General features: G+C 33.0%; 1 protein-coding gene across 2 annotated transcripts in view; it reads right to left on the bottom strand.

Moving 5' to 3' along the window:
* Nucleotides 1–11,808: 11,808 nt before the first annotated feature.
* Nucleotides 11,809–16,654, bottom strand: part of LOC145266438 (ER membrane protein complex subunit 10-like) — a 32,892-nt gene continuing 28,046 nt past the window's right edge. For both annotated transcript variants that reach the window (XM_080122116.1, XM_080122115.1), the window contains exons 5-7: nt 15,348–15,529; nt 14,292–14,388; nt 11,809–12,196 (exon numbers count right to left, since the gene is read on the bottom strand). In XM_080122116.1, the coding sequence (XP_079978242.1) occupies nt 12,092–12,196; nt 14,292–14,388; nt 15,348–15,529 (384 nt within the window). In that variant the 3' untranslated portion in view covers nt 11,809–12,091. The remainder of the gene's footprint in view (nt 12,197–14,291; nt 14,389–15,347; nt 15,530–16,654) is intronic.

Genomic DNA, 16,654 nt, shown 5'->3' with positions numbered 1-16,654 from the left:
CTTTTTCTTCACCCTTTGTCAGAAAAATCACTCATTAGAAATGAGGACTGAAGAACAAAAAGGGAGAAGCGAGAGTTACTGGAGCTGCCGATAACATATCCACATGCATTATCTACTCTCCATTTCAAAAAAAAAAAAAAAAAGGTGAGAGGACTTATTAATATCTACTTAGTATAAGTCCATTGCCTCATTACCAGTTTAGGGTAGTACTTGAATATAGTCTCCCCTGCCATATTAATGCGTGGATACTTTTTGCCTTTATCTACCTCGAGCTAGAAATGTTCGAGCATTCCAGCTCCACCCCATAATAAATATGCTATAATAGAACTTTAATCAAATTGGAAAGTCTGGTTATTTTCAATTAATTTACATTCGAAGAACTTGTTTAAAAAACTGGTTAAGAGTAATACCTTTAGGGTCACGTATTAAGCTTAGACTAGCTAAAGGTAATGCATACTGTAGAGAAAAAAAAAAAAAAATAGCCGCATGTTTGAGTTCAGATAATAGTGCAGGTATAATTTGGTAAATGTTCATTTTCATGGGAGACTTTTTTTTTTCACTTTAAATATAAGAAAAAAGTATTGGTTAATAATAATATATTTGACAAAAAAGATTTAGGAAAAAAAAGATAAATAAATAAAAAGAAAACAAGACAAGTATACTTGAAATGTTCAGGATTAAAGTCAAAGCTGGAACAAAGAAAAAATAAAACAAAAAGTTTGCAATACACAGATGTTAGTGAATTTTAAAAGTTATGGATAGAAACATTTCTTAGCTTTGGGTCCGCGGAGTTTGACTTTGCCTTCTTGAGTTCTTTGCTTTACTTGAATCAAGGTTTTTGATTAGCTTGGCAACATCATGTAAAGATATTTGTATATTACATAGCGTGTTTTCTGATACAGGAGGAAATATGGTGGCCTTGGCCGCAAAGGGTAGAATTAGCTGCAAAGTTCTTGGCAAAGAGTTTGGCTTTGTCTGATGCTGATGAGATTACCTCAGGTCCATTAATGATTGTTGGGATAGAGCATACACTTCTGTTCAGGATTCTGTTTGCTATTTGCCAAAACTGGTGGGAACCAAGCCGCTGCTCAACTACTTTGGACTTAACGGACTGAGCACTACAACTTTCTTGCATTCTTTATTACTTTTTTACAGTGGTTGCTGGCAGTCCTGAAAGCAGCTTTCGTACATCTATTATGTTGGAAGCAATGGAAAAAGTGATTTTTGTGCGCAATAGCAGCAGCACATTCAGGAGAGAACCACGGCTGGCTGTTAGGTTTTTGCTGGAACTTTTTTGAATGTATAAAACAGTCTATACCTACAATTAACCATTTCGTCAGGTATGATACTATAGATGACACATCCTTTTTAAACATGGAATGCAGAGGTAGATCTGATATAAATGTACGGAAGCTATCCCAGTCAGCCATAGAGTATAGATATACTGTACGTTGGAGAGGTACGTCTGAGGACTTATTACATTTCATTTTTATCTTAATTGATACAACAGAGTGGTCAGAAGATCCAAGTGGAGACAGAATGGAAACTGAACATAGCTCAGGGTAAGTTGTGAGAAAAAGGTCTAGGAGACTCGCATACCATTGGCTAGTTTTTAACCTTGAAATATTAGGTTGAGTTGCGGCATTTTTAATTTTGATTTCAAATGATGTATTTTCAAATAAGTTTTTGTTATAATACCTTTATTTTATATATCATCTTAAAGAGCGTTTTTCGCTCTATCTAAGCATTTAAGTTACAATCGTTTTAAAACAATTATTTCTCCTTTTCACAATGTTGAATAGAAGATGTAAAAAAAAACAAAAAACAAATTCGAACAATTTTCTTATTTCAATTCAAGCTAGGCCAAAAAGTTGCTGAAACAGCGCACAATATCAACAAAGTGCTTGGCCCAGGAACCACTACTGAATGCACAGCACAACAGTGGTTTCAGAAATTTCGTGGCAGCGACGAGAGTCTTGAAGATGATAAGTGTAGTGGTCGGCCATCGGATGCTGACAATGATCAATTAAGAATCTTAGTTGAAGCCAATCTACGCAAAACTGTTTGAGAATTTGCTTTTGAATTAGACGTAATGCATTACGACGATTTCTAACGATTTGAGATAGATTGGGAAGACAAAAAACTTCATAAATGGGTGCCACACAAATTGAACTACAACCAAAAGAAATGCCATTATGAAGTGTCATCTTCCCTTCTTTTATGCAACAAAATCGATTTTCAACGAGATTGTGACTTGTGATGAAAAATGGGTTCTTTATGACAACCGATGACGCTTAGTTTAGTGGTTGGACACTGATAAAGCTCCACAACTCTTCCTGAAGCCAGAGTTGCACCAAAAGAAAGCCCAATTCTCTTCCATAAGAATACCCGACTACACATTGCTAAACTAACCCTGCAGAAGTTGAACGAATTGGGCTACGAAACTCTACCCTCTACCTCATTTGCCATAATCTCCAGACCTCTCACATACGAACTACCATTTTTTGAAGCATCTCGACAACATTCTGTGTAAGAAATGCTTCAAAATCCTAAATGATATCAAAAACGCATTCAGTACCTTCATCGCCACCAGAACACAAGATTTTTTAGGTTAGTGGCATAAATACACTTGTTTTGTGTGAGCAAAAATGTGTTGATTCTGATGGTGTTTATTTCGATCCATAAATTTTCGATTGATGGAGTTAAAAACCACAAGAACTTTCTTGTCAACCTAATAATATTTTTAAATTCTTTTTATTTTTTTTAGCTCTTTACATCAAGTGGTTTCATGCCTTGTCTGGAGCGGTTTCCATTTTAAAATAGGTTGTATCAACTGATCTTTTTCACTCCACTCAAACAATCGCTTTCTTTTGAAGCTTTCATATCCAATCACATTAGGAGACTCCAATTTAATATGCAAATAATGACAGATTTCATTTCTATTTCACTGACACCAGACACAATTCCATCACTTTCGCCCTCTGCATCGAATTCGAGCAAATTAAATTCCTATATTGATCCTGCTTAAAATACCCTCAATGGTTTATCATCATTTTTATTTACAAAAGGTATTTACAATTTAACTGGAAATAAGATAAGGCAACAAACCCCACTTCTGATGCCTCCATTCAGTCTCGAAAGACAGAGGATACTCCCTATAAGGGCAGCTGCACATGTAATTGTGAGGTAAGGGTTGCGCAATTTCTAACCACACCTCTCCTGAATCGGCACTGTTTGAGTCCAGTAGCAAAGAGAAGTTCAGGACGACTGGAAACAAAGCCGAGATAAGGGGAGAGCATGTACAGCACCTGGAAATCCCAAATGGTCACCCATTTAGTACTGGCCAGGTTCATCATTGCTTAACTTCGGTGATTCAGCAGGAACCGGTGTGTCCAACATGATTACACTTCCATAAAAGAAAATAAACAGTAAAAAAATAAAGTCAGAGGCACTCGACAAAATCTTTCTAAGAGTAGACTGCTTGCTGTTTTCGATTCTAAACAAACCAGAAACAAGCAGACAAATCTCTAAGCGAACATAAGCACCACGACCCAAAAAAGTTTTGGAATAAATGGTGCCTTTGCATGAGTAAAAACACAATTTGTTGAGACCAAGTGCAAAAATAAACATCTCTAAGTATAGACTGCCTATTGTTTTCTGGTTTGTTCAGAACTGAAAACAAACAGGTCAATCTCTAGGTGGGAGTGGAATCTAAGTGGAAGATAAGAAAAAAGAAAATTTAAGGATGGAATTTGGGAGTGGATGGTGTCCAACCAAAATAAATGCCATTTAGATGAAGCAAAGGCAAAATAAATCTGGGAAGTGGATAATTTTGAGGAATTCTAATACCATAAAAATAAACTGCATTTAGAACTCGCTCATTCACCTAGTTAAGCGTTCCAACTTAATCAGACTGGGTTCCAAAAAGGCCGAGAATTTTGTGCACCATGTTGAAGTAGGTAACACATATTTATATCCTGCAGATCTTTTCATGCGCAAACTAGCAGTGCATACCCAACAAAATTTCAGCCAGATCAGCTTGGTAGTTTTTGAGAAAAAGTGGAACAGACAGACAGGCAGACAGAAAGACTAAGAGAAAGATAAGAATGATAATGGTAATTTACTGCTTAGGTCACTAATTCTAGGGTGTTTGAGATGAATGTGACACTTTTTGGAAATGAAATAAAATTGTCATGTCTTGGCCAATAATTGATGCATTTTCCAAATTTAGTGCATCTTTTAGAGTGTCTTTTGCTGAATAGAATTCACTTGAAAAAAAAAAAAAAAAAAAATTGCAAAACCTGAATATGGAACATACGAGATTCATGGTGTACTTCAGAAGATGCCTGAACACTAGTTTGATCTTGGTAGTTAGCGTTTATTTTGTGTAGTAAGTAGTATGTTTGGTGTGTTTTTCAAATGTGCCCCACACATAATAATCCATTGGTTTACAATCAGACGAGTTAAATGATCCAAATATATGAGACTGGTGAAGTTGTAGAAGTTCTCATTGACTTCTGGGTTTTCCCAGAGATATGGCATGGAGCTGAGTCTTGCTACCACACACGTAATCTCCCTGCAGCTACCCTCACTATCTAACACTTGATATCAGCGGATAACGACTAAATATAGCTATCTGAATTTGAGTTTGAACCTCTGTTCAGTGATGTGGGGCAACATGATGTGACCTTCTCTGAAAACACACCAAAAGACTATCACAGTTTGAAGAAACTTGGTCTGCATGATGTATGAGACTTTGTGCATAATGTGATACTATGAAGGTGACCCAAGTGCTGAAGGGGGACAATAGATAGGAAGTGTCATACAAATGTACAATGAAATAGGAAGTAGCAAACAATGAATCTGTCAGAGGCGACGGATTTTCATGAGATTGGTATCGTTTTGAAGCACGACTCTTCGGATGACAAATATCGAAAAATTGGCTAAAAACATTCCTTCACTCTCAACTGGGCATTTTTCTACAAGGAGGGGTCGCTTTTGTCGCTGATATTTTCAAAAGTTATCTCCTCTTTTCGATTGCCTAGTCTTAATTTAAACCTTTGCCACTTCTGGTTTAAATTAAGTCAGTAAATTAAATTAGTCAATCGAAAAGAGGAGATGACTTTCGAAAATATCGGCGACAAATTTAGTATTCCTTTTATATAATAGTAGAAGACAGGTAGACATATGTAAATACATGTGCATGTGCTAGAACGTTTTCATCCTGAATATTATTCAGTCTTGAATATGACTTTAAACTATATCCGATGGTAAGGTCCCAGCTTGCAGGATTTGGGGAGTGTGGAGCCACCCTTTAATTGCCATTGCTCCCAGGTCTACTCTGATCCGGAGTGGTAGTACCTGTTAGGGTCCCAACTACGGGTTAAATAGAAACCGACTTGAAAAAAAAAATATATATATATTCTATTAAAAAATTTTTTCTTCAAAAAATCAATGGATTCGGCATTAAATAACCTGAAAAGGATTGATATGCCGTAAAACAACCAACCAACTAAATACTATTCAATTATGTAATGTAGAAACTATGGATAAACTGAATTTAGCATAAAGTTAAATGAAACCAATCATCTATTAATAAACCATAAAAAAATGAATAATTAATTAATGAAAGTTCGTTTTTCAAAGAATATGCAAATTAATTAACCTTTATTTAGTCGTTTGCATATCCATGACTGAGTATATTAAGTTTGTTTTAATGATAATAAAAACAAAATGTAGGCTTTTAATATTAATGTAAGTGTGACAAAAAACTCAACTTTATATATAGATTACAAATTAAATATGGTAGCTTGACTAATCTAACAAAATTACATAGAAGCAGATAATTTTAATTGCTTATCGCTTGGAAATATAACAAACCTGCAATTTACATCGAAATTTTGGAAATTACTTGGAAATTTATGTATATTTCTAAACCGGAAGTATGTAAGAGTTATATCTACCTTATCAATAAATTATTAAAAGGTAGATACCTTAGAAACTACATGCATGAAATATGTTTTTATAAATGATTTCTATGTAGAAAATAATTTTGGAAGAGTGAATTTTTTCCCTTAATACGGTTGTTATTCACTCTTAAAAAATTTATTTGAACATTGAAATGCTGAAAAGTAATTCTATCTTTGGGACATGTTGTATTAGAACGGGAATGTTAGTCTAAACAAGGAGCAAGCACTTTTTGGGATGTTTAATGTCATGATAGATTTTGGGCATGTAGTGGAGTTTACAGTTGCCTTAAAACATGGAGTCATGTCAGCACTGATTGATTGGTTTGGTTGGTTTTTGTTTTACGGCATATCAACCCTTTTCGGGTTATTTAATGCCGAATCCAAAGATTTTGAAGAAAAATTTTTTTAATAGAATATATTTGTTGTTTTCACGTCGGTTTCTATTTAACCCATAGTTGGGACCCTAACAGGTACTACCACTCCGGGTCAGAGTGGACCTGGGAGCAATGGTAATTAAAGGGTGACTCCACACTTCCCAAAGCCCACAAGCTGGGGCCTCACCACTGGATATAGTTTAAGGTCATATCCAGGACCCCCATTGAGGGACTTTTACCCTCTGCAGGGGGGCAGTCGGCGTATTCTAATTCCCCACCGACAGGGCCACAGCACTGATTGAATACAAAGCAAACATGTGACCACTGTAAACAGAATTTCTTCCAGAAGGAAAAAAAAAAAATCCTCGTTCAACACAGCACAATAGAGTTCCACATAATTCTAGTTAAAAGAAATTGGCGAGTGACAACTGACATAAATTTTTAAACTGAAAAATAAAAAATTCTGTCTTTCCTTTTTTTGAGATTGATACCATTTGGGGGGGGGGGTATTCATAGTTAACACAGAAAAATTCACTTTCTCTGAAATTTTGTTTATTGAAGTCATTTGCTGCAAGAATCATACCCAATTTAGCCAAAGGCCCTAGAATCAGAATGTGTCAAGGCTCCCTCAGTTAGTACAAAAAAAAACACCCTTCATTGATGGCAAAAAGATGTGGCACAAAACCAGTTCCTCAATGGAACACTCTGAATGAATGCAAAAATGACTGTGAATGGATCCATCGGCATTCCCCAACAAAGGCATCTCAAATAATAATCCCCTTCCTCAGCCTTATGAAAAGTGTACCATACCTCATTCTGACAAAGATTTGCCAAAAGACAAGACAGGCCTTAGATTACAAAATGATACCAAGAATTTTTCAAGTATAGAAAAAAAAAAAAAAAGAAAGAGTTTGCAAAGCCAGTTGAATTTTTAAAATAAAGACAAAATTCAAAATTAGTTACTTTCTGTTCGCTATATCTTCCCTCTGTCTCTCTCAGCTATATGCTAAATAGCTTTACTACTTGTAGTGTTGTTCTCTCTCTTTTTTTTTTTTAAGAATGGCCGAATACAATCTTTATTACACTGGACTTAATAAAAGGTGGAGACGACGAAATAAGTAACAAAAACTGAATAAAATAATGGCATGGCATGATAATACTTAAAAGATAGGTCACTTGGTAAGTAAATTGAAATTAAAATGCTTAAAACGGATTCTTTTCAAACAACTCGATCTCCAAACCAAAGAATATTTTAGCACTTTATATCATTAAAGTCTACAGGGGAAAAAAATTTTTACATACTGTATAATTTTGCATACATGAGCCAACATTGACCATGAATAACATCGCATTGTTTGGATGAAGCATCAACATCTTTGGTAGCAGTAAAGGCCGATACAGGATTACAGTTTCTGTTGCAAAGGTTGCATATGCATTTGGTCTCTAATTCACTAGAACTGTTGTTTCGCTACCTGCGTGCCCACTTCTTTGTGGTAACTTGTGTCAACTTTTCCTCCCGACTTGAGATGTTTGTTCAAGATTCCTCTACATTTCGATTAGTTGGCTGTCAGGCTCTCCTAGGATCTTGTGTTGATGTTCACAATCTCCATATTGCAATTCATGACATCACCATACCAGAACTGTTGCTACCCAATGGGTTTCTTTCCAGAAACCATCTCTCTATGTTACATATTATATTCTAATTACATATGTGAGATAATTAATGTGGGAGATTATATATATTTTATTTGTTTTTACATAAGCAGTAATGCATTGACACATAATCCTGAGCATATTGTGTAAAAATAAATAAAAAATATACTTTGCTCTACTTTGGTATTGAGCACTCCTCGTTATACTTCATTAGTTATCTTATGCCTAAAAAATAACCTCAAAATATATATATAATTTAAAGTTATTATTTTTCAGAGGTAAGGTAATCAGTGAAGTATAACAAGGGTTATACAAGAGTGCTCAATACCAGAATAGAGTAAGGTATATTTTTACAAAATATGCTGATGACTGTAGTAATACATTACTGCTTATGTAAAAAAAAAAAAAATATATATATATATATATATATATATATATATATATATATATACACATACACTGATGCACACACAGAGTTATATATGTGTGTGTGTAAATGTTTAACTAATAAACTCTTTAACTACTGATCACATAACAATGAAGAGTGGTTTATAACAAGTAAAATCTTTGTTTAGATAAATAATACATATATCGGCAAGTTGAAATGCAAAATGTTCATTTCAACTTGCCGACATTTTTACTTCTTTCTACGCATGCCCAAATTCAATTCATTTCTTCAATTCGTTTAATATGAAATCTTTAGCTCAACTGGTAGGAAACGCTGCTGGAGTGCCAGATGTTTTGGTTTCTATTCTAGCTGATGGCATCCAAGTCAATTTTTTAAAAACTTTTGCAATCACTACTATATATTAGGTACAATATAATATTCAACAGAAAATTGGCTATGTAATAATATGAAATCTGCATGAATTAAAATATATTTAAGCATATTTTATAACTGCAAAGTGTAGAAAATCTTATCTGCATTGAACTTGATAGGATAAGTACACATTGCTGTTTGAGGAAACTGGAGGAAAGTGGTCAGAAAACGAAAAAAAAACAAAAAAACTAAGGGACCAGAATGCCATTTAATTTTTACAAAAGATAAATTATATGAAAGTAAATATCTGACACAGAGTTGTTCCTAATAGTGGTGCAACAAGTGCTGTCCATGCAGAGCAAGTAGTGGATGCTTTGCAGGAATTCAACAGTGAGAACAGTCCTTGTTGACAACACTAAGGCCAATATACGTTGTGAAAGTGGTTACAATTTTAGAAAAATGTTTCCTTAATCTTAATACAATTGGTTGCTTTTTGCACCATAATGAACTACCGTTCAGAACCCTTTATAAAAACATGGATGGTTGCGCAAAAGGTCTTACAACAGTTAGTAATCCACTGGGAAAATTATGCTCAAATGAATGGCATGATTTATACCAAATATCATCTTCCACTATTAGCAGACCTTTGGATTCAATTTGGAAATTTGATGAAATACATGATCTCAGTTGTGACCAAAGACTCCTGTATGAATATATAGTAGGTATTTCTAGAGGTAAGGTTGACTCTGGATATGCTTCCTGGAAAACTGATCCTAAAACCAAACAAGATGGCTGACTTTGGACATTAGGCTGATGTGTTTATGGACTTGTGGTGCATATCCACAAAGTTTCACAATAAAACTCCAGTTTAATAAATCTTATTAAAAAGGGATATAAACATTTACTTTTTTTCTAGTTTGCATTTATGTATTTGATTAATTCAAAGGATATTTCATTCCTAGACCACGTGTATGTCATTTTGAAAAGTTTCAATTCCCCTCTTTAGTTAACCATTTTAGTTGTCTCCCTTTAAAACTGTTTAAATACTTTTCGAATTGTCTCCTATTTGTTGGGATTTTAACTGCATGGATATGTAGTTTAATAATTTATGATGGTTTTGTTTAAGTTAGGAAAAGAGTTTTACATTCTCTATTTGATTGTAATATTTACACACATCACACACTTTTGTTGTAATTACTTGAGCCGAGGAGCGGTTAGGTTTTCGGTTGAACTACTATTCTCATCTTGTTCAACTGATGTAAACTCAGATCCTCTGCAGGTGCATCTTATCAAACCAGAGAAAATTTCTGTCGAATTTAGCAATATGTACGGAATTTTGAATGGAACTCTTTATTTAATACACATGGGTAGTTTTACTCTATTTCTAGAAAAGTGTCACACTAGCACTTATATCCGTTATGCCACGTGTTCTGGTAAAAGTAGAGTAAACTACCTATGAGGATTAAATAAAGAGTTCCATTCAAAATTGCAGTGGCATAACGGATATAAGTGCTAGTGTGACACTTTTCTGAAGGTTGAAGGTTCAATCTTTAGTGTAGTTGATACTTAGAAATAAAATTATGAAGCCTTCTATCTAGTGGATTAAATAAAGGATTCTGTTCAAAATAAAGACATGGCCAGAGATAGGTCAACTTGGAAGTTTTTTCAACACATGCCAATATTTAAGATGGATATTAAATCGATGATGATAATAATCGTGTCTTTTTTTTGTTTTTAATTGCATTTTCACCCCAAACAAGGCACAGTGCCACTTTGATGTAGGGGGTTACTATTTGAGACATAATTTGCAGGGGTACTATGTAGGGAGTTGAGCAGCAAGATGTCTGTTTACATTACAATTGAACTTCTGCATGTCAGTACAGTCAGGGAAGCAGGAACCCAAGAGGGAATTCCAAAGTCTAGCAGTCCTAGAGAAGAAACTGTTAAAATGGAAGGCTTTCTTACATTTAGGGATTTCTACTGTGTAGGGGTGGGATTTTGCTGCTTGTTAGGTTTGTCAGGGGTATTTAGACCAGTGGGGGGGATAAGAGCTTGTAGTTCTGAGCACCTGCCATTAAAATACTTGTAAAACAGGCAGAGGGATGCAACATTTTGTCAATGGGACAACAGTTGAAGCATAGCTAATAACAACGGACCTATTAGGTTGGCGACTCTTTTGAACCCTGTCTAAAAGGGAGAGACTAGTAGCAGATGCACCAGCCCAAATGTGGCAATACTCCATACATGGGTGGATGATGGCCTTGAAGGTACAGGATACTCTTAGGTGTAAGTAATTTCTAGCATGGTAGAGAGAGAGCCCACCTTCTTTGCAGCAGCCTTGGCAATGCCCTCAATATATCTGTTCCAACTCTTGTTCCCTGTGAATGTTAAGCCAAGATGTTTGAACAAAATACTTTCAGGTAATGTATCATTAGCCATGGCTATAAGTGGTTGAGAACGTTTCTCGTAGTTATTAAAGGAAAGAATCTTAGTCTTGGCAGCATTGAAAGTTACGATCCATTTTTGTCCCCATTCCATTACAGACTGGAGGTCTTCCTCTAGGGTTTCCGTCATTGTCTTGAATACATGTTCATTCATTTTTCTCTCATATCTGTTCTAGAGCATGGTGTCATTTTATCAGGGAGGTTATTTATGAATATCAGGAATAGTAAAGGTCCTATATCAGTTTTTAGAGAGAACTGTCATGAGAGTGAAAGAAGGGCAAAATGAAAGAAAGTGAGAAATAGAATCCAATCAAATACTGATGACAAAATAAAGAATTAAAGCTCTAATAATTTAGCAGAAATAAATCAGTTTTTCTTCTTTATCTTAGAAAATTATTTGAACAAAATGCAAAGGACTCGCATCCATGAGAGGTTCTAACAGATTAAATGGAAATACGCTTTTTATAGACCGCCCCCCCCCCAAAAAAAAACAATACAACTAAAAAGATGCTCTGTTCATCGCTCAGTTTCACAGTTTAAAATGGTCGCATGGAATATTTTTGTTTTATTTTTTAACAAAAATAAAATTTAAAAAAAAAACAAACAGGTTTTTGGAAAGGAAACCAAATATTTTATAAGAAAAAGAAAATATCTCCACAAAAGGTTAAATAAATTTAAATTAACATGAAAGTAACATACATCTGCAAAAATTAACATTTTTTTTTTTTTTATGATTTTAGAAAAAAATAAAAACAAAAAAAATTTCTTAAAAAAAAAAAGAAAAAAAAGTGAAACATTTCCTTGGTACATTTAAATTAGTTAAACAACATAAGATTGACCCCCACCCTACCCGATTGTAATTGTTTTTAAAGCACCTAAAATATGTAGACCTTATCGGCCTCCGCCACCTCCACCTCCACCCCCTCCAGCTGCAGCCTGAGGATCTGCATTGGATGCCAACATGAGGAGAATAACTGATGGCACGATGTACATCCACTGAAAAAAGAAAAGAAAAAACATTTCACTCAAAATGAATCAATTCAAAAAATGAAATGAGATTTTCACTTAAAAGTCGAATCATCTAGAAAAATAAATTGAAGGGAGACAATCATAAGAAATAATAAATTAAAGGGAGACAATAAAAATAAATTAAAGGGAGGCAATGTTTTATGGAAGACAATTCCAAAATATAATCAAGTAAACAGTAATTCGAAGACTTTCGAAATTTTTGTGATTAATAGCTTTCTATAAAATCAAGATTTTATTTTCACTTGTCAGTTTTATGAGACGTTGGTCCTTGTTCTTAAAAAAGTATTTAGGTTAGTTTTCTTTCAGAAAAATAAAATAAATTAAAAATAATAATAGTTAATCTACATAGAAAAGTTTTTAAAAATGTAAAAATCTTTAGACAACAGCAGTGTCAGTGAGTAAAAATTAAACTGCTTAGAATGACAACATACATGGCCAACCTAAATGGTTCAAGATTTAAAGCTCTCGTTTTCAATAGTGGGTCTCATCATCAGATTATTTTCTTTATGGTTGAAATCTATTATTTATGATTAATACATTCTTCATTTAAATTTTTAAAAATGCAACAAAATAAAATACTAAATTTTAAGTATTTGCATATCTTAGCAAACAAGTGAGCCATTTTAATATTTTTTTTAATTGAAAATATAAAAAAGAAACCTCATTCGTTTGAATAATGATAACTAAAGTTGTTTGATTATTAGGATCAAAACCTGCAAAAACTTTTAATGTTTTTAAAAGATTTTATTTGTCATATTAATTACTGTTAATTTTTTTTTGTTTATGGAAAAATAAGTTGTTTGGGAGGTATACTAAAATTCCCTTTGCTCTAAATATCTATCTCTACTGTTATATAAAAGGAACTGGTATGTATGTGTGTGTGCGCGAATTCGTTCCCTATGGACTTGAAAATGGCTGGGTCAAATTTTATGAAATTTCACATAAAGGTACTTTATGTGCCTGGCAGTATTCTTAGATAGGTTTTGTATCGGAATGTTTCGATAAGTATCGATAATCAAAATAATCCGGTAAAAAAAAAAAGGAACTGGTGATTTTGACATCTCACAGATCCTAATATCACAGGTGCATTTGAGAAGCTTTATTACCACACAAACCGAAAGGCCTGACATATAAAATCAACAGTAGGTTCTTTGATATGATAGAGGAATGTTTGAAATGAATGTTTCTATTTAAAACAGAATTACACTATAATATTGACTTTTTCATTTTAAACTTCAATTCCAGCCATTATCACCGCACAAGCAGAAAAGTTAGCCATATAAAAACAATAGGTTCTTTGATATGACAGAGGCATGTTTGAAATGAATGTTTCTATTTAAAACAGAATTACACTATAATATTGACTTTTTCATTTTAAACTTCAATTCCAGCCATTATCACCGCACAAGCAGAAAAGTTAGCCACATAAAAACAATAGGTTCTTTGATACGACAGGGATGCATTCAAGATGAATGTTTCTGCTTAAAACACAATTGAAGCATAATACTTTACTTTTGCATTTTAAACTTTAATTCAAAACGTTATATAACAAATAATGATAAAATCAACAGTAGATTCTCTACAGTAAGTCACTGCAGGGAAGCATATGAAGCTTCTTCCTGGTGCACTGTGATGGGTCCCCAACTAGAGTAGGCAATCAAAAGATTTGATTGAAAAATGGACAATTTCACCGAGTTTGATGAAAATAAAAATATGGGAGTGTGAAACATTCGTTGATCATCATTCAATCCCAAGCAATGTCAGGTCTCCCTGCTAATAATTTATGTGATTGAAATAGAATTTATAGAGGATTGTTCTTCTTTTAAATCAATTTAAATCAATTATTGCACATAAAAATTAGTCACTTTTAGGACAGATATTTTATTTAAAATTTTTCTGTAATCAAGATAATATAAAGAAATTAGAAGCTCAGTCAAAGCAAGATGGTTAATTTTTATTTAATTATAATTAGTTAAAATGAGAAAATAAGGCAATATGTGAAATGAGAATAAATTTATGCAAATATTCAACTTAATGGATGGGTGGCAGTGTTTGTACTTACATATTTAGCAAAAAACGACCGGTTATCTCCTTGTTGTCCTTTCTGTTTATCATGATCCTCTCGTTTCAGTTTATCGATGTACAATTGGGTTTCAGGCCTGTGGAATAAGGATAAAATTTTTAAAAATAAAAAAAGAAAGAGTTAGAGGAACTATCAATTTAAACACATGTAGATATGTGTGCACTTCTGTTTTGTAAGAGGAACAAACTAGAGTGCCCAATTATGTGTGCTAGAGCATACATTTTTTTAATTTTTAAAGATGAAACAAACTGAACAGATGATCAAACTAATGTATAGTCAATTGAAATAAAATAATTGATATAAAAATTACAAAGATAAATAATATCTTTATATTAGTACCTATCAAGATAACAAAAAGTTCAATATAGTAGATGCAGCAAATTAAAAAGAAAATTTGCTGATAAAAATTACAATTAAATAATTACAATAGTTATTGATCCATAGAACAAGGAATTATAATAAAGAAAAATCCATAACTTATGGATTTTTAAAGATCGGCTCTTTTTATCAGAAGACAGACGTTAGTATAAAATGTATCATTGATAATAAATTTGAAAATACAGAAAACATTTTGTGAACTAAAAGGCATTTTGAATAGAATTACATAGGATAAAAGAATGAAAGTAAAAATCAAATTAATTAATGAAGTTGTACTCTATTAGGTTTAAAAGGAAGAATCTGGAATTCAAAGTCTGAATCAATTATATCGAAATTCAAAATGGCAGTTAAATTTGAACAAATCAATTAATCAATGAAGTTGTACTCCTTGAGGTCCAAATGGAAGAAATTGCATTCTGAGGTGCGAGTTGATTATAGGGAAGTCCAAAAAGTCAATTAAATGTGAAAATATATCATTCAATTAAGTTAATATATATTTGCAAATTTAATTGCACATTTAGTGATTAAAATAACAGGGAAAGTTGGAGTCATGCCTGCAGCAAAAAAAAAAAAAAAAAAAAAAAAAAAAAAAAATGTGGCCACAGAAATTAGTAAAGTTTTTAAAAAAAAGATGAAAGACCATTCTTCTAGACTTACACAGGTCCTGGGACAGTCTGAACAATCTCAACAGTTGTATTCCAGGCCGAGATGGCTTCATCAGGTAGTGTAATACCCGTACACGGACCGGCATTCGTAGACAACGAAACACCAATCACTTCTCCGGATGGATCAACATTCAAAGTGATTTGATCTGACAATCCAGATTCATAAAGTTGACACTGAAATAAAAACAACAAAAATAAATACAATTCATGAAAACATGTCAAAACTGACATTAACCCGTGATGCATGTTATGTTCAACATTGGTACAAAGCATGTGCTACAGATGATGGGGGGAAAAATATCTGGCAGAATTTAGTTTCTCCACAACATTAAATTTACAGTGGAACCTCTAGATACAAAAGACTACTTACAAAATTTTCAGTTTATGAAATGTAATTTGAAAATTATTTTTGTCCCTACCATACTAAAGATACTCGTGACATAAGACTATTTTTCAGGTACTTAATTCTTTGAAAATATTTTAAAACTCTGGGTTTTAATTTAAAAGTTTTGTCGTGATATTCTGTAAAAATTTGTGTTGATTTTTATCTGAAAATCATTTTTTTTCTTGGACTTTAATTTATTTTTTTCTACTTACCACCCCATAAATGAAACTTATTTTAATTGAAAAAATGATGTACGCATTACAGTTTTTACTACATTTGAAGAATATTGATTGAAGAAAAATTTTCTGTTTTAATTTTTATCATACACTCCCTGAAATTTTTCTAAGTGTGTGGGGGAGTTTGTTATTATTTTTCTAAGAAATCACAAATTAGCTGTAAGAAAAGAAACAATCCATTTCACTTTGAATCCTTTTTTTCTGCACACCTTCATAACCATAGATTTGATTAAGATCATGACTTTATGAGTAATGATTTAGATAACGATTAAAAAAAATTATGTCATATCTTTCAGTTGGTTTTTATTAAATAGTATTTTATTGTCGGATGTCAAAGAAAAGTAAACAATAAATAACAAGGTATTAACGGTTATGTTAGTCCAACGTAAATAAATTCTTGATGAACCGTCTCATTAAATAATCCAATTTACCTACTACTTTCTACTACTAACGATTACTAAGAAATTATCCCATTGACTACTGTACACTCAATAATCCTTATACTTGACTGGCCTCCAGGCCTGGATAAGTTGTGACCCCTTTGCAAAAAAAAAAAAAAAAAGAAAAAAAAAATTTGGCTCTTATTTCATTCTTGTTTTACCCTTAAAAATTTAAGGAGCATTTTCATAGGGCCTGGAACAAATTAGACAAAATAGAGTACAGTATATAATACACATG

This window comes from Euprymna scolopes, chromosome 41, assembly GCF_053919585.1.
Source record: "Euprymna scolopes isolate OS-2025 chromosome 41, ASM5391958v1, whole genome shotgun sequence".
Lineage (NCBI taxonomy): Eukaryota > Metazoa > Mollusca > Cephalopoda > Sepiida > Sepiolidae > Euprymna > Euprymna scolopes.
Note: the sequence above shows the minus strand (reverse complement) of the source record. Positions and strands in the feature narration are given on the sequence as shown.